Source organism: Microchirus variegatus, assembly GCF_963457635.1.
Source record: "Microchirus variegatus genome assembly, chromosome: 2".
Classification (NCBI taxonomy): domain Eukaryota; kingdom Metazoa; phylum Chordata; class Actinopteri; order Pleuronectiformes; family Soleidae; genus Microchirus; species Microchirus variegatus.
In genome coordinates this window covers 40,224,057-40,250,719 of record NC_139803.1, presented here as the reverse complement: position 1 = coordinate 40,250,719, position 26,663 = coordinate 40,224,057, and the positions used below count along the sequence as shown (strand labels likewise).

General features: G+C 41.7%; 1 protein-coding gene across 1 annotated transcript in view; it reads right to left on the bottom strand.

The window, feature by feature from the left end:
* mllt3 (MLLT3 super elongation complex subunit) overlaps positions 1-22,643 on the bottom strand; it is a gene marked incomplete at its 3' end in the record, with an annotated part of 52,313 nt that extends 29,670 nt beyond the window's left edge. The window contains exon 1 of the mRNA XM_083903502.1: positions 22,529-22,643. Coding sequence (XP_083759628.1) covers positions 22,529-22,625 — 97 coding nt within the window. The 5' untranslated portion in view covers positions 22,626-22,643. The remainder of the gene's footprint in view (positions 1-22,528) is intronic.
* Positions 22,644-26,663: the final 4,020 nt, after the last annotated feature.

The window sequence follows — 26,663 nt, the reverse complement described above, 5'->3', positions numbered from 1 at the left end:
ATGACAAGGTGAGGCCCACACTCCCTCACCTCCACCCCTGTGGCCTCTCACAAAGACAAACAAGCACCAGTCGTTCCTCTCTGGAGGTGTGTGTGTGTGTGTGTGTGTGTGTTTGTCAGCCTCCATCCCTGTGGACCTCGCACAGAAAAGGCACCAATTAGGCCCACGTATGTGTTTTGTTTACTCTCCGTTTTTTGCTTCAAGTCTCTCATTGTTCAGATCATCCTTCAGCGAAGGTGGCCGCACTCTATCATTTCCACTTTCATGGCTGTGTGCCGCATGAATGAAAGACAATGTACGCCGTCGTGAGGCTGTGAAGAGAAAAATACTCTTGTTTTCCCCCCCATGTTTTTACAGGTTCTTGTGAAAAATAAAATGTTTCTTTTCTCCAGAATGTGAAAATAAACACTTTTGGGCTTTCTTTCAAGCTGTTGTCCCCATGGTGGTCAAGCGCAAAAAAATATGCATGTTTTTTAACATGGGAGCCAGAGAAGCTGCAGAAGGACGGGCGTGACACGATTAATGGACGAGGTTCTAATTGAGGAGCCATTTGTTTGTTTTTTTGTGCAGTAACTCCATCACACCAAGCTGAATATATTGACATTTAAGCCAGAGAAGTAGGATAATCCAGTGTGTGTCCACTCTAAAATAAGCTACATCATCCTGGATCATCTGGTAAAGAAGAGGTTTTTACCCAAGAATGACGAGTCTTTTTGGGGTTATTATCTTTGAAGGGTTAAATCAGTGAAGCTGCAGCAACTTCAGTCATCTCAGCGGCTCCCAGAGTTTCGGTTGCTTCGTAGCGACAGGGAAGGAAGTATTTTCACGCGTTTTTAAACGCTGCACGTGAACGCCACTTTAGCGTAGTCGGGGACTAATTCATAAACGAAGTAATAAGGCTCAGAAGGAGCATCGAAATAAGCAAGGAATGTTAACTGTAGAGGTAGGCTCCGTCCCAATACCTCCCTATATCACTACATGCAAATTAGCGTAGTGAACGTAGCGAACGTGCTAACCTACGTCAGATGTTGACAATTCTACCGGCGGATCCAGCTGTTTGTTTTTCACATCCAAACACTGACAAAACTACCCAGATGTAGCGGAGCTAGCTGGCGGCTGTTTGCCCGGGTGCTTCGAGAGCGTTTGCCCGTCGTGCAGCTCTGCGTGGCGGGCGTGCTCTCTCTGGGCGCTCGGCGGGGTAGCTGCTCGCTAGCAAGTTAGCTAGCTGCTCGCTAGCAAGCTAGCTAGCTGCTTTCATAAATCGTCACTTATTTTCTGACATTAGTGTTCAAAGCTCAACGGTCCTTTGGATGTATAACAAACCAACGTGTTTCAACACAATTCAACATCGTGACGTGCTTATTTGCGAAAATATATTAAAACGAAAACGTTCCTCGGCAGCTGTGGCCGCCATCTTTGTTGAAAAATATCAGCCGGCTCGCAAAGCATCATGGGTAATTTCATCTTTCACTTCGTTTTTAAGCCTGCATCAGAGCTCACTACATTTTGAGGGTTGATTATGAGGGAAAAATCACGCGCAAAATTTTGGGTTATGGCAAAAATGTAGGGTTAGGGGAGGTGTTGGGACAGGGCCGTAAAAACTTAAAGGATCCACATTGCAAAAGTGCTATTCCTTAATACAAATGAGCAAATAAAGTTCTCGGTGTCTTAATCTAATGAAGCAGCAGCTTCGGTGATGAATCAAGTCGTTCTCTTTGGCAAGAACATCGTCCCAGTGGCAAAGAGAGCAGCGCAGTAAAAGCCGTAATTTATAGAAAATCAATACAAACATGGACGGAGCCGTTTCTTCTGCCGCCATCATTACACTCGTTCAATTAATGTGAACATTTTTAAACAAGTGCTTTTAAGACAAAAGAAGCCAAAGATATTATAAAAAGGTCAAATAAGAAATGCAGCGTGTGGAAAAAAACCACAGAGTAAAATGCCAACGTTCTGCCAGCTTTGGCTCCGGTGATGACGGCGACCATGGAAACATCGCGAGTTATCCTCAGACTTTGGCATCAGTCGAGTCATTACTGTGCTTTCCTGTTTCACTTTAAAGCCCCGCCCCCCCGCCCCCTCACCCCCCCAACCCCTTCACAGAGCAGGAGTCAGTGATTGATGGCTCAGCTGACTACTCCGAGGTCGACATCACCACTGGGGCCCGAGCCATCCAAAACCCAATACCGCTGAACAAATATTATGGGTTAGAGTTAATTGTGCGAGCGGGTCAGGTTCAATTACAGCCGACTCAAAGAGCCCATTCACCGACAACCACCTTTAAATAAACCCGAGGTGGAGCGGGAGATGAGCTGAACCTAAGCCTGGTCATGGACGGGGGGGGGGGGGGGAATTCACACAACTATAAAACTCTCTCTACTCTACTCGACGTGTGCTGCGACATTTTTTTGCTTATTGGCATGGATACACGGGCAGACATGATGTCACGCTGAGATATTTTCACTGCAGCTCAAGCCTGAACAATAGAGCGCTGCAAGAATGAGTCCTTAAACCAGGGGTGTCCAAACTTCTTTTTTTCCTCCCCCCACCCCCCCCAAAGAGAGGCCAATGGATTTGACAATGGAAAAATACCTGAGGGTGAACTCGCCTTCCTGTAACTCTTGAGACCACAATTTGTAGGAACCGTAATTCTTTGGAATACATTAAAAACACACATCCTCCCACCCCTCCCACCATCGCTGCTCCCGTTAATACTTCACAAATGCCACAGTTTTCATAACTTTAGTGATAATTTTCATCATTTTTTTACCTCATTAACAATGCTGCTAGCATAAGAACGGTATAAACACGGCCCGAAATGGTGCTGTCGCTGCTACAAATGCCTGTACCAAAGTCATTTGTCACATAAGATGGTAGGAAACCTCACACGGGGGTTCCCAGACTGTGGCTGGCATCAAATTCAAGGACTTTCCAGGACCAATTGCCTAAAATTCAAGGACCAAACAAGCAGTTATTTTGTAGACATTTTTGATGGTCGTTGAATGCAACTCTGAACTCAACCTTCCCGTGCCTGAAACCCAATTTGTTCTACATTTGAGTGAAGGAGTAGTACTTCCTGTTTCACCGTTACCGCTTTACGACAGTTGTAGTTGCCGTCTACCATGAGACAAAAACTTTTCAAGGACTTTCCAGGACCACTAATTACGACACGTTTGTTCTGCGTGCAACATCATGCAATGCAGAGCGGCAATGGTGGCGTCGTAACAAACAAGGTAGACATTTAGCTAAATCAAGATAACGCTTTGTTTTTTTGTTGACCAATTCACTCAAATTCAAGGACCAAACAAGCAGTTGTTTTGTAGACATTTTTGAGGGTCGTTGAATGCAACTCGGAACTCAACCTTTCAGTACTGGAAACTCAATGTGTTCTACATTAGAGCGAAGGGGTAGTACTTCCTGTTTCACCGTAACTGGTTTACGACAGTTGTAGTTGCCGTCTACCATGAGACAAAAACTTTTCAAGGACTTTCTGGGACAATGCAATGCAGAGCGGCAATGGTGGCGTCGTAACAAACGAGGTAGACATTTAGCTAAATCAAGATAACGTCTTTCTTGCACAAAATTCAAGCACTTTCAATGACCCATGTCTATTTAGGGCACATTTCACAAACTTTCAAGGATTTCAAGGACCCATGGAAACTGTGGATTCTGAACTTCTCCTCGAGCTTTACCTCGATCAACTTGAAATTTCATCAAACCCATCAAGAGCTGCGGTTAATGTTACACTGCGTAGGCACTAGGGGGCGGCAAATATGTAAAACAAATAAAAAAACAAAACTGAAACACCCAGAGATGCTAGCAATCCTAGCTCTGATGGTGCCTGTAGTCACCGTCACATGACATGGTAGGAAACCTTACTAGTGCCCTCTGCTAGAACTACTACAAATGATCTATGATACTGCAGCATGAATCTCCAACTTTACGAGCAACGTTCGCAATAACATAAAATTCCAGAATAACAAATAAAACGTGCATTCTGTGCATTACAGTATTAATACCGGGTAAAAAACGTACAGTGAATAAGAGGCTGTCTGTGTTGGAACAGAAAAGTTAGGTCAGGTAACAGTTAAGATGAGGGAACAATAGTGGCGTCTCATGCAGACACGGGATAAAGGGAGTAATCTTGAAAAGAAAGTCAGGGAAGCATCTTGGCAGGGGTTCAGGAGTTCAGGTTGAAAAGGATACCAGTATCTGAAGGGTAGCGTCTGAGAGGCAGCCATGCACAATGCGACCACTGACCTGTAACTGAACATGTGCCAGCGGCCGGCGAGGCTTTCAAAGAGCGACATGGTTCCGCGTTTTGTTTATTAACGTGGCCCTGGTTTTAAAAAATCCAGATGCCAATCACAGAACAATGCCAGTCACTGCGTATTTGCCCTTTCTCCGCAGACTGGCTTGTAATGAGGCCAGATCTGGCGGCAGCAGCAGCAGCAGCAGCGGGTCGGAGCCGCGAAACAAAAGACAAGACGGGAGCGTTCAAAGATATGAGCTCCGACATGAGCTCCTTCACTGCGCTGATTTACTGTTAACGCCCCGGCTCCTTCATTCCTGAGGCCGCCATTCATCTCAACATCGGCCGCACAGCAAACGCCAGGGGCGGCAGAAGAATCCACAAACACATACTTCAATAAAGTGCTTGGTTGTAACTTTAATTAACAGCCAGATTTAATGGATTATTAGTCACTTAACTCACAAATATCTTCATCAGGCAAACACCGCTGCCACAGGAAGCTGTAAAGAAGCTCGGATCGATATTTTTTATATTAACAAGGGATCTAAAAAGATCATATAGCAAAATGAAAAGCCCCAAAGAATGCTAATGTTGCACACTTACAGAGGAGCGACTGTGTGCCAACAACATTCCACACACAGAATCTTTATTACACAATAAGCCGGGCGTGCAAAAACCTGAGTATTAAAGAATTGATCTGTTGATTGGCAGGGAAAACAAAACGCATGCATTATGTAACGCTGCACTTTTCTCCCCCCCCCCCCCCCCCCCCCGAGTGCAACTTCACTGCGTTTCTGTGGCGTTTATGGGGAATTTAACAGTCAATTCTGAGTTCCTGCAAACATTCATTTACTTGTAAATTCATCATTTGACAAGCGGCTCTGTGATTTCTCTTTAATGAATGCTAATATGTTCGGGTTTCTTGGCTCCCGCTCTGGAAGTCAACAAAATACGGGACATTTTTTTGAAATCAACATTTAATGACACAACCAGATTAACCAGCAATGCTAATAAATATTTGTGGCGACCCCCAGCATTGATATACTATTTACTAACAATTAATCGATTACTAAATCAATCGTCAACTATTTTGATAATGGATTAATCGGTTTGAACAAGATTTCTGATTGCTTCAGCTTCTTAAATGTGAACATTTTCTGGTTTCTTTGCTCCGTATAAACAAAGAAATTATTAAAACTGAATCATTTTGAGAACATCATCTTTTCCAGGTTTGACAAAGACTGATCGCCATTTTACGGACCAAACGATTAATCGATTAATCGTGAAAACAGTCGACGGATTTATCGATTACAAATGTCCTGTTGAATTACGCTCTAATTTTGCTAAATCGGCGAGCGCCAAAGTCAAGGGTGAGCTCTCGCAGCTTTCAATCGATACGTGAACACTTGCTTTTTAGTCGACGACGACAGTATCGCTCTTTGTATGCATTAATTATGAGCGCTGCCGCTGCTGCTGAAATGGCTCACATGGCTCATTAATATTGACGAGGAAGACGACTCGCACAGCTGACCGCTATCGAAAAAAGGAAGAGGACGCAATCGCGAAAAACCTCAAACAAATACACACAGACCAGAACTTAAGTTTCTCACAGTCCAGCAGAGACAAACGGTTATTGGCTAATCCCGCGAGGCAACACATTAACAGCGCTGCGAAAGCGACGGCGTCACTTGCTCTAATGCTGCACATTTCACATTAATTACAGAGGCTGGGTGTGGGTACTTAAACGGGTAGGAACCTGCGCTGCCAAAAATTAATGACGTCTGTCAGGAATACGATCGGGAACCATTAACACCTGTGTCAGGGTGGCAGCCTGTGAGGACCACGCCTGTGATTAAAAGGGTCTTGATTTGTTTGGTTGGAGACTCACCAGTGTTAGTTTTTAAGGATTTAAATATTAAAATTGAAGGCCCAGACCCCACATACCCAAAGGTTTCGAGCTCAAATGCTTTACTGGAGACAACACAACAACCGACTTTGCTTTATTACGTCTCAAATTGAAATTATTAAGGTTTTAACTAGTGCTAGGCACGTTAACCGCTGTTAGCGGCATTAACGCATGACGCGTTTCCACGACGACTGCCCGGAAAAAGACTTTTGTGTCGTCATGTTTACGTGACTCCCGATTGTTAAAATGAGTCTCTAAAGTAACGCTTAACTTTAAAAACAGAGGCACACATACATGCATACACACACACACACACTGAATATACACTGCGTTAACCGGCGCTAAAGGAGCTAACGGAGCTAGCTGGTTAATGGTGCCTGGACTCCGTTGCCGCGGCATGTAAACATTAAGTCACGCATGTCTTTTTCCGGTCAGTCGTCATGGAAATGACGGCCGTTAACGTGCCCAGCACTAGTTTTAACGATTGCGCCAACATACTGTGTTACAGTAACTCCTTTAGCGCCAGTTAGGCGAGCTAACCGGCGCTAAAGGAGCTACCTGGTAAATGGTGCCTGGACTCCTGTGCCGCGGCACGTAAACATGACGTCACGCACGTCTTTTTCCGGTCAGGCGTCGTGGAAATGACGGCCGTTAACGTGCCCAGCACTAATTTTAACGCTTACAGTAATTCCACTTAGCAACCGTCTCATGATTTAGGCGGTTACTCCTCCACAATTCAGCCCCAAGGCGAAACACCAAGTTAGAGAATGAATGCGTTATGAAGAGATATGTCAAATACTTCAGTAAACTATCACACGTGGGTCGGAAATTACAAACTCCGAGTTCCTACATTAGCCAAGACGGTGAACTGAACATGCCCCCAGACTCATGCCAGGTCTAGTTTGATGTACCAAGATGCAGTACAAAAATATGTCCGACACATTCAGGTTTCCGTCAAATGAGCCGACCTGTGTGTTATTATTTAGAGATTTCACAAAGGAAGCTGGCAGCATAAGTTCCTGGATGGAAATGTCCTGCCTTTCAGCAGCTCGAGTCAAGTTTCTTTGCAAAGTTGTACGCAAAGCCGAACGTTCAACGGTAAAACCACATTATCAGTTCAGCCAAGGGCCGGTGGGTTGGAAACGGTAGCGTACACTTTGGCCCCAGTGTAAGAGGAAACCACTGTTGTGTAGTGAGTGTGTTGTACTACAAAAAAAACACAAATCAGTGCTGTAGCTTTCCAGAAGTAAGTCACAATCCTACACTCTACATAAAAACAACCTCACACTTCAGTTTTCTCCACCGTCCTCGCAGGAGCCTCCCCCGACCCCGACGACCTTGCGCTAATCAGCGAACAACAAAAGACCGTCCAACACAAGCAGGGGCAAAGATCTCACATCTTCTGAGATTAAAGGCCAGGACGCGAGGCGACGTCAGAGTTTAGCGTTGGTCGTAGGCCATAGTAGGGAGAACCAACAGGTGGCAACAGGGGCCTGGGGGGCAGTTCAGGGTCGAGCAAAGGGTCAAGAGAAAGACATGCACTCCTCACTTCTCATCATGGAAAGCAGCTTTGATTTGGTAGAGCTGAGGGGGGGGGGGGTTGTCTCTTTCAGTCCCAAAAGCAGCATGAAGAAGATGCATACGTGGACCACAAGGGCTTTTAAGAAAAACGGTCCAATATTACCACTGGACACCATCACCTAGATCGTCTTTCCTGGTTCTTTCAAATCTGTACCATCATATGTTTGACCAATAGAAAGACTTCCCATTTTGAAAAGTTTGAGTACTTTTTTGCACCGGTGTGTTTTTATAGTTCTTAAAAGTAAAAAGAAAAAAAATACAATTTCATCAGATTGCCAACGCTGTAGGGCTGAAAGGAAAGGATAGACGACACTATAACAGCCTCTCTGTGATCAACAGTAACACTGTTTTTCTTGGTCTTTTTCTTTCTTGTGCGAATCGATTTCTTTTTCCTCGACTGTCACCAAGTGTTCTTTCGCTCACTATTCGCCCTGATGGAGTTCTCCCTTATATACAAAGTAAAGTCTTGAAACATTAAGTGAAACGCAGTTCCTTCATGGAATGAACGAGCGTGCGGATTCGTTTTGATAATTTGTCGTCTACAGTACGCCGTGGAACCTAAAGTACGTCCAAACGCCATGATTCTGATGCTTTTTACGTCATTTTCACAACAAAAACATCGTAATATTTCGGCTGAACCAAGAGATAATCACTCCAGACCCAAACCCTTTTTCTAAAGGTTTGAGTTTGTGCACATTGGCTTCTTATTAGCGGCTACACCGACATAAAAACACATCTGTGATGAGCTAATGTCCTCCACTCTATTGAACACACGCCAAAGCAAAAAGTACCATCAAACATATCAAATTGTGACTTTTCCCACAGTGAAAATGGTCGAGCAGAAACTTTGATGCTTGCCTTTTTTTTTTTTGTCCTACGTTCCCTCGAGGCAAGTCCAGCTCCTCCCCCCCCCCCCCACCTCCACCTCCAAATGACTCTTATTCTCAGCTAACCGCTAAACTGTGTGTGGCCAAAGGTGGCTAAGAAACTGGATCCACCTGGACCAGCCTTTTTTTTTGGTTCGTCCTCCACATGTTGCTGCCTCGGAGCCAACAGCTGGGGCTCAGACCTCACATGCACAGGCATGCTAGCATCGCCCGTACACAGCTGCGCTAAATCTGCTACCACACTGTTGATTTAGCTAAACTACGCTTGGAACCTTCACGTGGGCCCAATGAAAAGGTTATGTCACCAATCTTGATTTTTTTTTTTTTTTTTTCATAGTTACATCTGTGTTTTCAGGCAATTTTCACGGCGGTCGGAACTCGGATCGTGAGACTTCCAAGCTGATGTTTTGGTGATGTTTGAGCGTGCAGGAAGATGAATTCATCCTCTGAGCGTATGGGTGAACACTTTAATATGAAGTGAACACCCATAAAAAAAAGGATGGATATTTCCAAAAATTACACACAAACAGTCCATTTCCAATTTGATTTGATGTCGTTTTAGTAACGCTTATTTCAACAAGAAAACCAATTTTGTTTGGATATTAAAGAGACGAAAAGCTTTGGTCCCGTTTCTTCTCCAGTCTTTAAAGCTTTGAAATAGCACTGAAAGCCTTCAGGGGACGAACTTCTGCTGGTTCAGCCATGGTTTAGGTCCACTATTCTCTCGAGGTGTGGGTGTGGATCCTGTGAAGTGGGGATCCAGGTGAAGAGTGGATCCTGTGAAGAGTGGATTCTTTGACGTGTGGGTCCTGTGAAGTGTGGGTCCTGTGAAGTGTGGGTCCTGTGAAGTGTGGGTCCTATTGAAGGGCGGATCCTGAAGGGAACATCCTGTAAAGGGTGGATCCGGTGAAGTGTGGATCCTCTGAAGGGTGGATCCTGTGAAGTGTGGATCCTGTGAAGAGTGGATCCTGTGAAGTGTGGATCCTGTGAAGAGTGGATCCTGTGAAGAGTGGATTCTTTGACGTGTGGATCCTGTGAAGTGTGGGTCCTGTGAAGTGTGGGTCCTATTGAAGGGCGGATCCTGAAGGACGGGTCCTATTGAAGGGCGGATCCTGAAGGACATATCCTGTGAAAGGTGGATCCGGTGAAGTGTGGATCCTGTGAAGGGGTGGATCCTGTGAAGGGGTGGATCCTGTGAAGGGGTGGGTCCTCTAAATTGTGAACTTGTGGTCTGGATGGAATCACAGGGTAACCCCACGATACGATACCAGCATCAAGATACAAAGATTCTGCGATAATCAATATATTGCAAGACAATCACGTCGCGATATGTGTCAAAACGTCCGTGAAAAATTTCAAAGTGCAGGACTTATTCACAACAAAGTGTATAAAGTCTACGTACTGAACGTGGATGGAGCATCTCTTAACGTAGCTTTCTCCGACATTATCACACTGTAAACGCCTTCTTCTTCGGCCAGTTAATTTCCTGCCAAATTTCACTCATTCATTTGAAGCAGCGCCCCCAAGAGGAGACATCAAGTAGCGAAAGTAAAACTGGCAAGGAGCCAACCCTACTATTCTCTCACATGGCCAGATCTTGTAAAATACTTAGTATCGAAAGACTGATCACAATTTTTAGTGCAAAAATAGATTTCTAAAGCAAAAGGGTAAAACTAAACGGTTACATGAGTCAAATTCCACCTCCAGCCACTGAAATGTGAGGATAACCTACTCTTATCTTTTATTACCAGTTGAATTTGTGGATTTTGGATCATCTTATCCGACCATTTTATAGACAAGTTTGTCCACAAAGAAATGGGGGGATTTGAGTGATTGATGCAGTCTTCAACAAAAGAAGATCCGACGCCGCCTCGTTTCATATTGGCACAGCACCAGTAAAATAATCGGTGACATTTCCATTTCTAAATGTCAGTTGTGACACTCGTGGTCCGATACAGCAGGTGCGAGGCAGATAAAAGCTTTTTTTTTGGTGACATTTTTGAGTACCTGTCTTTTTCTGCAGGAACACTTTTTCCCCCGAAATGGGAAATTATCACACTGGGTGAAAACAATTTGTCTCGCACATGAATAAACGATGACAACCTGAGCTACGGCGGTCGGGTCGCCGACTCGCTGTTGAACATTTTTCTGATTTCTCCCTTCAGCAAATGCCACCGCGGCTGAACAAAGAAACACAGAGATGCAAAACGGGCAAATTCAAACACTGTACGTATGAGCTGCTTTAGCCTTTTTTTCTCTGCTTGAATTACCGACTGTAGATCAAATTGGAATTGATCATTTAGCGTCTTTATCTGTCAAATATTACTCTTTCTGTATCTGTTTTCTTAAATCCATTCATTCAAACAAAGCTTTTATTGTGAAATATTTGCAGGGCTGACAGATTATACACCACTGCATATCGAGTCTTGGTATTTAGTGGAATACATAAACATAAAAATGAATATTGGAATTGTTCATTTAGCGTCTTTACCCGTCAAATATTACACTTTCTGTATCTGTTTTCTTGAATCCATTCATTCAAACAAAGCTTTTATTGTGAAATATTTGCAGGGCTGACAGATTATACACAACTGCATATCGAGTCTTGGTATTTAGTGGAATACATAAACATAAAAATGAATATTGGAATTGTTCATTTAGCATCTTTACCTGTCAAATATTACACTTTCTGTATCTTTGTTTCTTGAATCCATTCATTAAAAAAAGCTTTTATTGTGAAATATTTGCAGGGCTGACAGATTATACACAGCTCCATATCGAATCTTGGTATTTAGTTGAGTACATAAACATAAAAACGTATATTGGAATTGGTAATTTAGCGTCTTTACCTGTCAAATATTACACTTTCTGTATCTTTGTTTACTTGAATCCATTCATTCAAAAAAAGCTTTTATTGTGAAATATTTGCAGTATTGACAGATTATACACAACTGCATATCGAGTCTTGGTATTTAGTGGAATACATAAACATAAAAATGAATATTGGAATTGTTCATTTAGCATCTTTACCTGTCAAATATTACACTTTCTGTATCTTTGTTTCTTGAATCCATTCATTAAAGAAAGCTTTTATTGTGAAATATTTGCAGGGCTGACAGATTATACACAGCTCCATATCGAATCTTGGTATTTAGTTGAGTACATAAACATAAAAACGTATATTGGAATTGGTAATTTAGCGTCTTTACCTGTCAAATATTACACTTTCTGTATCTTTGTTTACTTGAATCCATTCATTCAAAAAAAGCTTTTATTGTGAAATATTTGCAGTATTGACAGATTATACACAACTGCATATGGAGTCTTGGTATTTAGTGGAGTACATAAAGATGGTCATTTAGCGTCTTTATCTGTCAAACATAACACTTTTTTTATCTTTGTTTCTTGAATCCATTCAATAAAAAAAGCTTTTATTTTGAAATATTTGCAGTATTGACAGATTATACACAGCTTCCTATCGAGTCTTGGTATTTAGTGGAATACATAAACATAACAACTAATATTGGAATTGGTAATTTAGCGCGTTTACCTGTCAAATATTACACTTTCTGTATCGTTGTTTTTGTTTCTTGAATCCATTCATTCATACAAAGCTTTTATTGTGAAATATTTGCAGGGCTGACAGATTATACACAGCTCCATATCGGATATTGGTATTTAGTTAAGTAAATAAACATAATAACTTATATTGGAATTGGTCATTTAGCGTCTTTATCTGTCAAATATTACACTTTCTGTATCTTTGTTTTTGTTTCTTAGAATCCATTCATTTTTAAAGCTTTTATTGTGAAATATTTGCAGGACTGACAGATAAACAGCTTCATATTGAGTCTTGGCATTTAGTTGAGTACATAAAGATAAAAAACTTATATTGGAATTGGTAATTTAGCATCTTTATCTGTCAAATATTACACTTTCTGTATCTTTGTTTCTTGAATCCATTCATTAAAAAAAGCTTTTATTGTGAAATATTTGCAGTATTGACAGATTATACACAACTGCATATCGAGTCTTGGTATTTAGTTGAGTACATAAACATAAAAACTAATATTGGAATTGGTAATTTAGCGTCTTTACCGGTCAAATATAACACTTTCCGTACCTTTGGTTTTGTTTTCTTGAATCCATTCATTCAAACTAAGCTTTTATTGTGAAATATTTTCAGGGCTGACAGCTTATACACTTCATACTGTGTCTTGGTATTTAGATGAGTAAATAAACATTAGAATTTATATTATTTATGACCATTTTCAAATGGAAACGTACGTCCACGTCGCGTCCGTCTGTCTCTCTTTATAATACAATTCACCATGAGTGCAGTTTTGTCGGGAGAATTTACCAAACTTGTGTTTACGGTTACGTTTTAAAGTTAAAAGGGCACGCGGGTGACGCTAATGCAGCAAGATCAGGGCAGTCGCGGCGAGTCGTCGACGCCGAGAATGAAGCCGTTTGAAGTTCCGCAGGAGCTTATGCTTGCACTCAAGTCCTATCAGAGTTATTGTGATGATGGCTGCAGCATTTCCTGTGTCCCCATGAAGCAAAAAAAAAAAAAAACACTGATTTTCTCTATGGACTTTGGTGCAGACGAGTGAGCAATGAACCTCATACAACCATTCCTTCAAGGATCACTTCAAGATTGCACCCAGATTATTCGTTCTTCCCCAATTCCAGATCACGTCACATAAGGTAAACACAGTTTATTTAATCTTTGAGCTCCAGCCTGACTGAAATCTTTCCAGCTACGGCGTCAATAAGAAGACAAATGTTTTATGGCGGGACCAAGTGAGAAAGGAGAGCGAGGTTCTGCCAGCGGACAGCCCTCATATAAAGCAGGCTTCAATAAACCACTTCCTCCACCGTCCCTTTCATTGACTGAACTGAAGAGGGAGAACCGGCATTTACAGCTCAGTTCCTGTTATTTGGTGGTGGCTGCCTCGTCTATCTGTGCCTCCTCCTCCTCCTCCTCCTCCTCCTCCTCCTCCTCCTCCATCCTTTCATGCCAACAGCAGCAGCAGCAGCAACAACAGCTTTCATGGCTTTTGCTTTCTTTGTGTTCCACCAAGACAAGTAGGTATGATGATTACGGGAGGGGAATCGTAAAACAATTACTGGCAAATTCCGACAGCTCTTTGATTTTGGACAGACCCAGGAATAAAAGGAGGGGAAGGAGGGGGTGAGGGGAGAGGAGACATCTTAGGGACCTTTAAAACAGCAAGTCAGGTATTTTCAGTTCTGCTGGGATTCCTGCAGACATTCTTAGGGACTGTCCAAAGGAAAAACGAGGGTTTCAGGGAGTGAGAAAACCTTAAAATGCTTGCGTTTTCAAGTCATCGTCCCACCTCCCTCGACTCATCTTCATCATTATCTTCTACCTTTGAGATGACTTTCCTTTTCTCTTCTCAGTCCCTTCTGGCTTTTTGTCATTTAGGGCCAATTCCAATTCCTTATCTTAACCCTCAAGCTCAGCCCTTAATCTTAACTTTGCCCTCAAAACCAAGTGTTGAGGGTTATTTTGTCACTTAGAAATGGGACACCCCTTAAATGCAGATACGTCTTCAGACTGTAGGGGGCAGAATAACGCGAAAGCTGCGTCCAGTCTGTCAACTCCAAAAAAGAAGAAGAGGAAGAACACATTTACGTCAGGATTATTTATTCCGATCCGTTTGTCAGTCAAGTTATTAGGTTGTCAGTTAGTTATAAGATGATACTCATACAAATACCACAACCACGGACATATTCAGCTGACAGTTACCACACACCACCACTTATTGAAGGGTAAACCATAGCTATTGACAAAATAAGATCGTAAAATAAAAATAAATGTTACCCAACAATGACGTCAGTAATCCATAATATGGGCCTAAACTAAGATAATACAATGGCTTACGTGATTTTTATATCTCTATTAACAAAGAAAATACTTAATTTGTAGCGTACTCGTTTCACTGCTATCGACGCCATCTTTATTATCTCAAAACAAGCAATGCATTCTGGGTAGCCCTTGATCCCATGGGTGGTCTCGGAAAAATCTCAACATTGAGGGCGATACATGAGGGTTAAGAAAGGAATTGGACTTCACCCACAGTCTCAGTTTTTGGAATTGTACACATTATGACGTATACTTACATGCTACTAATAGATGCACGATATTGGACTTTTCTGCCGTTATATCGGTAGTGCTTGGGCCAATAACCGATACGGGTATATATCATTTCCCCCCCTCATTTAGTCTCTGATATTAACATAATATTTTCATACTCATGCCGTCACAGACGGTAGATTAGACATTTTCAAAATAAAAGGGTCAAAGAGGAAGTGGCGTAATTTAGCCTACTGTTGTAGTCTTTGGTCATATCGGCAGGTCTTGGCGCGTTGGCCGATATTCGATAATATAATTTTTTTTTAAGCCAGTACCGATGTCTTGCCGATAATATCGTGCAACGCTACTTGCTACAGCACCACATAGAGGCCCGGCATATGTAGTGCAGTTACATTTCCACGCGGATCAAGGAGAAATACGGCACTACGACACAATATTCTGCAACTTCATGCAACAATGTGACAGTCTGATGCACCTCCGGGCTGTGTATTCTAATCCTGAACAGGTTTTTTTTAATGTCATCTAATTGGCTGAATCATCATCATTTCACTAATCAAAGACAAGCCGAATATCCTACGGTAAAGTATGATGATGATGATGCTTTTTGAACATTTCATTCAAACATCAGAGGAGAAGCTGCCCGTGCAGCCCATTCACTCATTCACTCACTCACTCAGAGCAAAGTCATCTTTCATACCCTGTGAGGATATTGATAGAGCGCAATCATCACAGCTCACGGAGATCACACGAGCAAAGAGGGGGGTAAAAGAAAGCGCCGCCGCAGCTTCTGAGACATATTTCAGCCCCCGAGGATCTGTATCTTATGCATAGGTCACTGCGGTGACTTGACTTATGTGGTATGTGCACACAAGCCGCAAATTAAGCCGGCGCGGTGGATGAGGGGAGAGTTAAAAGGTTTCATGCGAGCGTTCCAGAGAGCCCAGGAGATGGCCAGAGGCGAACATGTTGGGCCAATCATTAAGGCATCAATCTGAGGGTGTGTGTGTGTGTGTGTGTGTGTGTGTGTGTGTACACGGCGAGGGGCTTATACCGTCGCCAATCTGGCTCACAGAACAGACGGCTCTTTCTCGAAGGAAAGGAGATACCCTTCACGCTCGACTATTGTTGCCTGCTTTGACTTTTGAAGGCCTTTTGAAAAATCACCAAAACAGGAGGTAAAAATTTAGCGCCGAGGAAAGTTTTCTGAGTCGCGGGAGCGGGGCGGTGAATCCATTACATCCGCGTTTGACAAGTCGCACACGGAGGGAACGTTTGTCCCTTTTTTTTTTTGACATCAGGTTTCACTTTCACGGGAAAACTCTTGGTCGTACACGGCACTTTGAATCGTTTTCATGCTATTACTGAAAAATGCCAGAGGAAAATAGCTGTTTTTAGCCACTTAGCAAAGGGCTCACCGAATATAAAAAAAAATTAGCATCACAAGCTAATCACAAGTTCGGTTTTAAGGTTTTTTTTTTTACATCATGTCTCACTTTCACGAGAAAACTCTTGGTTGTATGCGGTACTTTTAATAATTTTCATGCTATTACTGAAAAACCTCAGAAGAAAATAACTGTTTTAAGCCACTTAGCAAAGGGCTCACCAAATATATAAAAAAATTAGCATCACAAGCTAATCACAAGTTCGGTTTTTAGGTTGTTTTTGACATCATGTTTCACTTTCACGAGAAAACTCTTGGTTGTATGCGGTACTTTTAATAATTTTCATGCTATTACTGAAAAACCTCAGAGAAAATAACTGATTTTAGCCACTTAGCAAAGGGCTAAGTGTTAGCCCTTTGGCATTTTGTCTCACTATCACGAGTTCGTAAAAGTGCTACTTTTTTACGCCAAAGTCCATTATGAAAATTAGCGTTTTTAGCTAGCAGGCGTAAGAGTTAGGTGAAGCTGCGGTTTTTAGTTTTTTTTTTGACATCATGCTTCACTTTCACGACAAAACTCTTGGTTGTATGCAGTACTTTGAATCTTCTTCATGCTATTACTGAAAAACCTCAGAAGAAAATAACTGATTTTAGCCACTTAGCAAAGGGCTAAGTGTTAGCCCTTTGGCATTTTGTCTCACTATAATAAGTTCGTAAAAGTGCTACTTTTTTTACGCCAAAGTCCATTATGAAAATTAGCGTTTTTAGCTCGCAGGGGTTGGGGTTAGGTGAAGCTGCCGAGGAAAAGTTTTTGAGTGACGGGAGCGGGCGGTGAATCCATTTCATCTGGAGAAAATTGTCTTAAAGCTAGGTTTCACAAGAAAACTCTTTCAGGATGAATGAATTCTATTTTTAAGTGTGTACACTGAATCATTTTCATGCTAATACTGAAAAACATCAGAAGCAAATACTGTTTTTAGCCACTTAGCCAAAGGTCTAGCAAACCATCCCAAGTTCGTAAAGCTGCTACTTTCTTACACCAAAGTCCATTAAGAAAATCTGCATTTTTAACTCGCAGGGACACAGGGAGTTGTTGTTCTACTTTTGCTACGTTTGATCCGTTTGAGTCACTTTGGTGAATCCAAAAACGAAAGGATTTCAAAACACCAGAAAGTGCTGTGATGCAAAATCGCCAATTTTCTCTATTGACTTTGGAATGGAGGAGTGAGCAGTTGCCAAAACTTCAGTTTCCTGTTGGAAAAAGTTTGTCTAATAGGAAAGAAAGAGTGTAATCTTATACTTTTTTAAGTGGCCAAAATCAGTTTTCCCAACCGAAATTACCGCCGTTCACCAGGGATTATCTGTCGCGTAGTGCGCATCATGTGACCACGAGCTACACAGCTGAACAGGATTTAGCCGCCGCATGGCATGCACTCTAAGACATGGAGGAATTATCCACTTCTGCCCTGTGCGTAGAAGCCATGTGGAAGTGAGCGTCGCCTTGAATCAATTAGCTGGAGCTGCTGCAGTAGAACATGAGTTATTATCCCCGACCCCGACTCCGGCGGTAGCAACGGCAGCGAAGTACAGGTCTGAACGCACCTAATGTAATCCTGAATGTGTAAATCCAGACCAGAAACCACATTCAGAGGAGGTTTGGAGACTCATTCTTTTACACCAACAGCAATTAGTGCAATATGTTTGAAGTACATGTGATATATATGGCAAAAAGTCCAATATATTTCTTTAAAAAAATAGCTTTTTGGGTCGACAACCAAGACGCAACTTCGGGAACTTTGTTTTTGGTGAACTTCTGTGGCATTTAGAGTCAATTTCGGGGGGGGGTTTATGAGGATGAAGACGAGGTGTGAACCTTTCAGAATCTCACAATTCGATTAAAAACTAATTAAAAATAGACCTCCAATTAAAAAATAATTAAAAACTATGACCTTGTTGTCATATTTTTTGGAAAAGCAGACTTTGGCTTAATTATAATGACAAAAATGGCTGTACCGATCAAAACTGAAGCGGCATTTTACATTTTTTGGGGGGTTTAGCATCAGTTTTGAATCTCTGAGGATAAAAATTACAATTTTATGACACTAAACTAAACTCTAAACATCTTAGAAAGACAAAATAAGAAAGAGACTGTATAGGAAAAGCTCTGTGTCTGTGCAAATAAGGACGAATACACCGCTACACATCTTTTTAGGTGTAAAATTTGCAGAAAACGCTGTGATCTTACACCGCTCGGCTCATTTATCCGTCTTCCTGCACTGCCACAGACCACAAATCCCCCCCAAAAAAACAAAAAAACAAAACACCTCCTTTCACCAAGCTGCCCCCATTACACGCTCTTACATCTTTCCATAAAAATGACAATCCTGTGAAATATCACAAACACCTTTGAAGGGAAGCCATCTCTGGAGTGGATTAAACGGCAGCCGAGGCTCCAAATGAGGTGCTTAAGCAGCATGAGCCGCCGCCACCACCACACACCCTTCACTGGTTGCAAAGAGCTCCTTTACCTCCATTCAGCCGTCGCCATGGCGATGCCTCAACGCCGGCCCCGTTAACGGCGGGCCCGCGTGGCGATAATGAAGCACGGCGGCGGCGGCAGCTTTTACCGACTGCTTTCCGCCATTAATCTTAATGTGCGTCGTCTGGCAGCTTCTGTCGGCGCTGCACGACAAATCGCGGGAGGAGGGAGTTTTTACGCCGGTCGCTTCCTCATTGTGACAAACAAAAACTCAGAAGAAGAAATAGAACTGTCTGCGGCTCCAAATCCTTAATTGATATAATTGTGTGTTTTTAAAATAACAAAAACACACAGACGTGTGAAATACGATCACACCTCCCTGCTTTCACTTTGAAAACCCTGACAGGCCAAACTCGGATCCTCAAACCCAACATGACTAACGCTTTCCTGCTGCGGAATCACAACACAGTCGCCGTCACTAACCAGGTGGAGGTGCTTCACCACGCAAATTTCTGTTATCCCCCCCCCCCCCCCCCCGTTAGCGACATTTTGAATAAAAATAATAAACACAAGGTTAATTCCAGTGTCTAAAACTCCGGCTTCACAGACCGAGGAGAAAACAGCGAGATGTAAAAATGATGTTCCACTCCATTTAGTTCAAGATGGTTCCCCTTTCCTCCTCCTCCTCCTCCTCCTCCTCCTCCTCCTCGCACTAAATATCGGGTTTCCACGGCGACACAGCGTGGAGCCAATCACAGCGACTCACTCCCAAAGCTCCACAAATATTCCCGCTGTCCATAAAAGTTAGGAAGGAAAACAACGAGGCAGACGCTATTTGGGGGGGGGGGAGAACACAGGAGACTTTTACTGTAAACTTGGCTAAATTAACTGCCATAAAAGGTTTAATTTTTCATAATAATTCAATTTCGGGTCTTAACGCGACCGCGTTTCACGGATTTGTGCGAACCCCAGTGGATGAAAATGACTTTTCAGACTTAAAAAATTGAAATAACTGATCAGGAACATTGGCTGCATCACGGTTTCTGCGGCTTAAAATTGGAAAAACCAACAGGAATTTTGTTTTAAAAGTGTATACGACTGAATCTGAATGAAATGCAGACTATTTGACTGGAAAATTCCTAGATCTACTCCAACTATCAAATATTTCCTTCATTAATTAAGCTTTTTTTGGTCCAAGTATTGACAATATTGAAATTGTCATTGCCAAAAAACCTCAGAGAACTTGTTTTAATTATTGCAAAAAACAAAAACAACTCAAAACAACACTGACGTTACGAGCAGAATTACTCGTCTATCTCACGAGATGCAACATATGCTTTTGTTTTGTTTTTTGAGGGGTTTTTGAGGGCAAAATCCGAAAGGAATCATTAATGACCTGTAACTAACTGCTGTTCCTGCAGCTGTAAAGCACATGTGTGCGTGTTGGTACAGTATGGAGAGACCACGCCACGCAGCTAAGTTCACCAGGAAAAAAAAAAAAGCAATCATCACGCTAACCTCGACTCCTGCCTGTGTTTGCAATGCTTGGATTTCCGGAGGGTCGCTGGCCTGGTCTCAGGAGCCGAGCGAGGAGCAAATATCAGCTGCTGCTCCTTCACAAGCAGCTCTTACACACAACAAATCAGAGGTCAGGGTAAAAAAAAGGACGATAGGATAGCAATAAAATAAGTGGACAGCCCATATATTAGCTCTCTAGACCTTTTTGAAAGGTAGAAACCAACAGAAATCCAAAGAAATGTCATGAAAATCCCAGAAAATGTACATAAACAGGGTTCCCACGGGTCCTGGAAATCCTTGAAAGTCAGTGAATTAAAAAAACTAATTCAAGGCCCTTGAGGGTTATTGAAAAATCACCCTATATAAACATGTGGATGCCAAAGGTGAAGTTGCCCTTCCATCATAAGTTGCGTTTGCTCCTTCAATTTGAGGGAATTGGTCCTGGAAAGTCCTTGAAAAGTCTGATATTCAATATTCATTACAGTTAAAAAACACCAACAACAAAACTGACCATAAATGGTAGTATTGATAAAAGACAACAAAGTGTATTTTCATACTTCTCCAATGACCGAATGACTACTGAAGTTTATTCCCCAACATTTTTGAGGGTCGTTGAATGCAACTCGGAACTTAAATTTTCAGTACTGAAAACCCAATTTGATCTACTCTATTTGTGCAAAAGGGAAGTACTTCCGGTCACCACCGTGGTTGACATCAAATTCAATGACTTCTTCTTCAAGGAATTTCCAGGACCAATTCCAACAAATTCAAGGCCCTTGAAAGTTATTGAAAATCACCCTATATAGACATGGGTCATTGAAAGTGCTTGAACTTGGAGAAGCAACTCCTACAAGTTGCCCTTCCATCTTAAGCTGCGTTTGCTCCTTCAATTTGAGGGAATTGGTCCTGGAAAGTCCTTGAAAAGTCCGATATTCAATATTCCAATATTCATTACAGTTAAAAAAAACAACAACAAAACAGACCATAAACGTTAGTACGGATAAACAATGAAGTGCATTTCCATACTTCTCCAATGACAGTATGAGCATTTATTTCCCAACATTTTTGAGGGCCGTTGAATGCAACTCGTAACTCCAATTTTCGGTACTGAAAACCCAATTGATATACATTTGTGCAAAGGAGAAGTACTTCCTGTCACCACCTTGGTTGACATCAAATTCAGTGACTTCTTCTTCAAGGAATTCAATTCCAACTAATTCAAGGCCCTTGAAAGTTATTGAAAATCGTTTTAAATAGACATGGGTCATTGAAAGTGCTTGAACTTGGCAAAGCTGCGTTTGCTCCTTGAATTTGAGGGAATTGGTCCTGGAAAGTCCTTGAAAAGTCTGATATTCAATATTCATTACAGTTAAACAACAACAACAAACTAAAAATGGTAGCATTGATTAATAAAAACAACAACAATGAAGTGTATTTCAATACTTCTCCAATGACCCAATGACTAATGAAGTAAGAGAGCATCTATTCCCACAAGAAGTTTCAACATTTTTGAGGGTCGTTGAACGCAACTCGGATCTCCAATTTTCAATACTGGAAACTTTATCGTTTTATGTCATGAAACAAACACTCAATGTATATTTATTTCATAAGAATAACTAACCAGGGTTCCCACAACTTGGTTGACATCAAATTCAAAGACTTTTCAAGGAATTTCCAGGACCAATTCCTTTAAATTCAAGCACTGACAATTAGAGTAATTAGAACCCGACAATGTTTTGCGTAGTACTAGTCTATGTACGTCAAGCAACGCAGGGCATGAAACAGTAGGTGGCGTCATAAACAAACAAGGGAGATATTTACCGAAATAACAACTTAACTTAGAAAATCACGTCATATTGACACCCAGTAAATTAACAAATATAGCCAGCGACACAGAATTTGCGCTAAGCTTGCTAGCAGCCATTAGCAACAGTGGCTGTACGATAGTGACTGATGCATATCTGTTCACACCAACACCATCTACACAACACATCTCCATCAGTTTCGCGTACAAAAGCAACAACAACACAACAAACAGCATTTCAACGACGATTTCCAACCACCACAGCTCTGCGTGAAACATCATCAAAACACATTTTGCCTCATCAAACCGCATTTAAAATCTCACTTCTCGGAGCTGAAGTTTTTAAAAATGCACCACTCTTCTGTTCACAGGCAAAAAGTCCACCGTCTTCCCTGCTGCACAAGACAATGACTTTGCACAGGAGAAGACTGAAAACACAACAGATTACTCTGCCACTCTGCAGAACCTCAGGGATTACAGCAGGAGTCAGCGACTCTGCCGGTTTGATCATGTGATCGAGTGTGGACGCTTCCCTCTCACAGCACAGACAAACGGAAGAAGCCGCTGAACACAAAACAGCATCAGCTTTATACATTTACCTCTTTTTGGCTTTGGGAAACTTTCGTGCAGGTGAAAAACTACTTTCTCCACAAAGTGCTGAATGTTGCCGTGGTCTGGTCCTCGGACAAACACCATCCAGTCGTGGGTAAAGCCTTCCACTGTGGGTTTCTTCCTCACTTGGGCACGGTGACCAAGTTCTAATTTCACCTGAACAGCACCCTGAGGAGAGAGAGGTTGTGTTAGTGCTCAGATCAGACAAGAGTTCCATCATCAACGGCCTATGACGCGGTTAATCCTTTTACAGATGCTCGAAACAGCTTAGAAAAAACATTTAATGGCACTGTCCTGCACGCATAACTAAAAGAAAACGTTCCTCCATGCAGAACCCCATTCAAAAAATTGCAGATTTCTGCAGAAATCTTGCCTACATGCAGAATTCCATTGAAAAAAATGCAGATTTCAGAAACTATTGCCTACATGCAGAACCCCATTCAAAAAAAGGCATATTTAATCAACAATTTCCTCCATGCAGAATTCCATTCATAACTGCACTGATTTAATCAACTATTGCCTACACGGAGAACCCCATTGAAAAATCGGCATGCAAAACTACATTAATGACTGTACAGATTTACTACTGTCCATTCAAACAAACGCTGCCTGAATGTCACTTGCAAGCACTAAGATCCGTGTTCAAAGACTTGTGCAGACTGAATGCCAGTGTCCTGACTGCAGACCACCATGTGCACAACTTTGCTGCATGCACAGCTCAGGGGAAAAAAACCCCAAAAATGTGCAGATTTAATGCATAACTCCCGCATGCAGAACTCCATTAACGAAACTGCACATTTACTGACACTTCTACATGTAGAGCTTTGTTGAAAAAATTAAGCAGATTTAATGTCATCATGCTCTGCAACGTAGGAAAAGTCAAGGTAAATATGATTTTTACTCATTAAAAATTAGTGAAATACACACAGTGTTGTAACATTACCCGGATACTACAATGTTAAGGGAAGGAAAAGCCATGTAGAAAGTTGTCACCTTACCATAATTATATTTTTACGTACGCACATTGTGCAAAAAAAAAAATGCCGAATTAAAGCAAGGGAAGTAGTCATTCAAAGACATAATTTACGCATGAGAGAAAACGCCTAATTGAGCATGCACATTGAGAATAAATATTAAATTGCCAGGATTTTGAAGGGAATTTCGTATTGCACAGGAGCAGCGGGCACGCATCTGTACAAGCTAGCTGCACGGCGTGAAAAAAAAAAAAACCTCGACTCCTCCGCTCCTCCGCTGTGACAAAAACAGCAAATATGTCCGAACGCGGTCCCGTTGGACCGCGACACGCAGACGCTGCGGCGGGTTCACTCACCGAGTTGGCCATGCTGGAGGCCGCGGGTCCCCGCTAGTTCATGGAGAACGAGTTTTAAGCGAGAGCAGAGGTGAGGACAGCACTCCTGTGACGGCGGACATGGTCTTCTGGACCCGAGTGGGACTCAAGACTTTCAAAGGCTCGCCGGCTGTCAATTACCCGGAACAACCCGGCCAAGTTCCGCTCTACACTTTCAAAATAAAAGTTAAGACGTTCTTTGGGTACCGTGTTTTCTCTCACTATATAGTTCATATATCTATATCTTTGTTGACTAATAGTTTATCTGTTCATTTATTTGCTTGTTTGTTTGTTTGTTCGACATTTTAGAAATTCCCTGAATAAACAAACAAACGCACAAAAATAAACAAAGAATTAAGAACATTAACAACATTCGGATTGAAGTTGGCAATAATATTAAAAACAAACAAGAATACTGAAACCCCAATTTAGATAAGCATATGTATATGTATTTTATAATAGAAGAGTAATTTAATTGAAAAATACTGAGTACTAAAATGTGTTTTGCTATAAAAATACATTGTACAACTTAAACGAAGAGATTATTGGAAATTCACACTGTCACATGATGTAGTATCTGTGGTAGCGTCTACTTCATACTATTATATTTAACTGAAAATGTTATAAATTATATATATGTATATACATATATTACCACTTTTTATATTTGGTTAACACTGTATAGCATGTTGCAATCACAATCCAGTTTTATGTATCATAAGCTACCAAATAAAAGAAATAAATATTAAACATTCTACTCCCTTTGCGCCCTTTGAAATTTGCGCTTTTATTTTGAAACTGCGTCCCCTCCCATTTCCTCCACTTCCCTTCCTCATTTCCGCGACCTTCATAGCTTACGGGAGAAAGGCGCACGCGCAGCTTGGCGTCCCCCCCGCAGGGACCGTAGATTTTTAGCACGAGATGGAAAGAGCCAATAAGAGAAGGGCAGACACGCGGAGCAACCAATCAACTGACAGCAGCCCTCCTGCACTGGTGTTGCCTTCAGGTCCCAGCGGAAAACCCAGCACCCACAGGGGAAAAAAACAGTAAACGCCAATTTATCAACAGTTCGCTCACATACGTTATTATTGCATATTTTATACATGTAATCTGTACCTTTACAATGAACGGTTAATACTTGTTTTCTGAGGTGGGAGCATAATATACAACCTTCTGGAAATGTAAAATCAAAACTCCCCGAACGAACTAGTGCTTGTTTTATCCAGAAAACAATAATAGTTGTTATTATACCTCACTTCTTGTTCTTAAATTGCATTTACGTTTGAGTCACACACAAACAAACCGGTAATAATTAAATATAAATCATAACTTTAGTATACATTACCGTTTTTTGCAATATATTGCGACTAATATACGGTGACTGGCACAAAAATGAATGAGAAACGCCGTGGTGCGTTTGAGGCTCGTCTCAACGCTCAAACACTTTTGGCCCTCGCTTCACACCGTAGTTCCACACATCATCATGCGCGTTTACTGGAGCCTGATTGAATGAGGTAAAGTTTCTTCTTCACCATCAACATTTAAAACTTTCATTAAGTTTTAGCCGAGTAGCTAACGTGCCGCTTAGCATGCTACAGTACAGATACAGTCCACCTGCCTGTGCCGCAATGGTCCGTTAGCGTTAGCTTGTGCTAATAGCACCGGTATAGCTGTTATTAGCCGGTTCAGCTAACTTACTTTGCTAACTCGTTCACTATACTTCATATAGTTATATTTAAGACGTATTTCAGGACGTAAACGGTTGGTTTTTAACCGCATATTCGTGCGTAAGTGCTTCGTGACTGCGACATCAGGGCTACGTGTAGCTTGAATACGCGCTGCACTAAATCCCATTGAAATGTCTCTTAAATTAACCTTGCTCAACGTATTTCCGAAATAGTCTAATACTTAAATCGCATTCAAAAGCGTCTTCCGATAAAGGAGGACTTATTCTTGAATTCGGCTTTAAATATAACGCACCACACTGCACCTGTGATGACATAAAAGCAAAAATAACTGATGCATGGGCAGCAAACGCAGCCGTGTGGTGTTCAGGGAACCATGTAAAAGTAATGTAGAAGCAAACTACATTACAATAACAGTTTAATATGTATTATATATAATATATATTACTTTCATGTATCATATTCTTTTGTGGAATTTGCTGCTGTTTGCATTTTAAATGTTGTCTAACAATACTGTGATAGTCTATGTACATTTTTACTAAGTAACGCTGAAAATATATGTATATCTTAAACTGTTGGGAACATTGGCGTTTATCTCCAGATGGCTGACCTTTTTGAAGCCGACAGGTGAAAGGTCAAATATTTATATTTGCGAAGCTGGGACCAGGCAGCTGTTGACATTTTGTGCCCGAGTCATGATTATGACTCACTGTGTATCATGACACAGCACGTTATTAGCCACAATAGCTCAGCGTTATCGAGCTGTATTTAATGAAATGAGGATGAATGAATCAATATAAGAACAGGAGCTTGTACGGTTTTATTGCCCGCGGTGATAAAAATGATGGCACTTGCAATAACTTGATAGTGGTGAGGCAATGTGTTCATCTCTGAGAGAGTGTCCATTTCTCTATAGAGTATAATTTTTTTAATGCTGCTGAAATTAGCAGTAGGTATACCTGAGATTTTTTTAAACCTGTTTCAAAAACGGTTATAAACACTATTCCCATTGGCAGTGGTTCATCTTCCCAGGGGAGTTTTTTATTTTTTTTACCCCTCCACCCTGCGTCAACTGTGCGTTCAATTGTG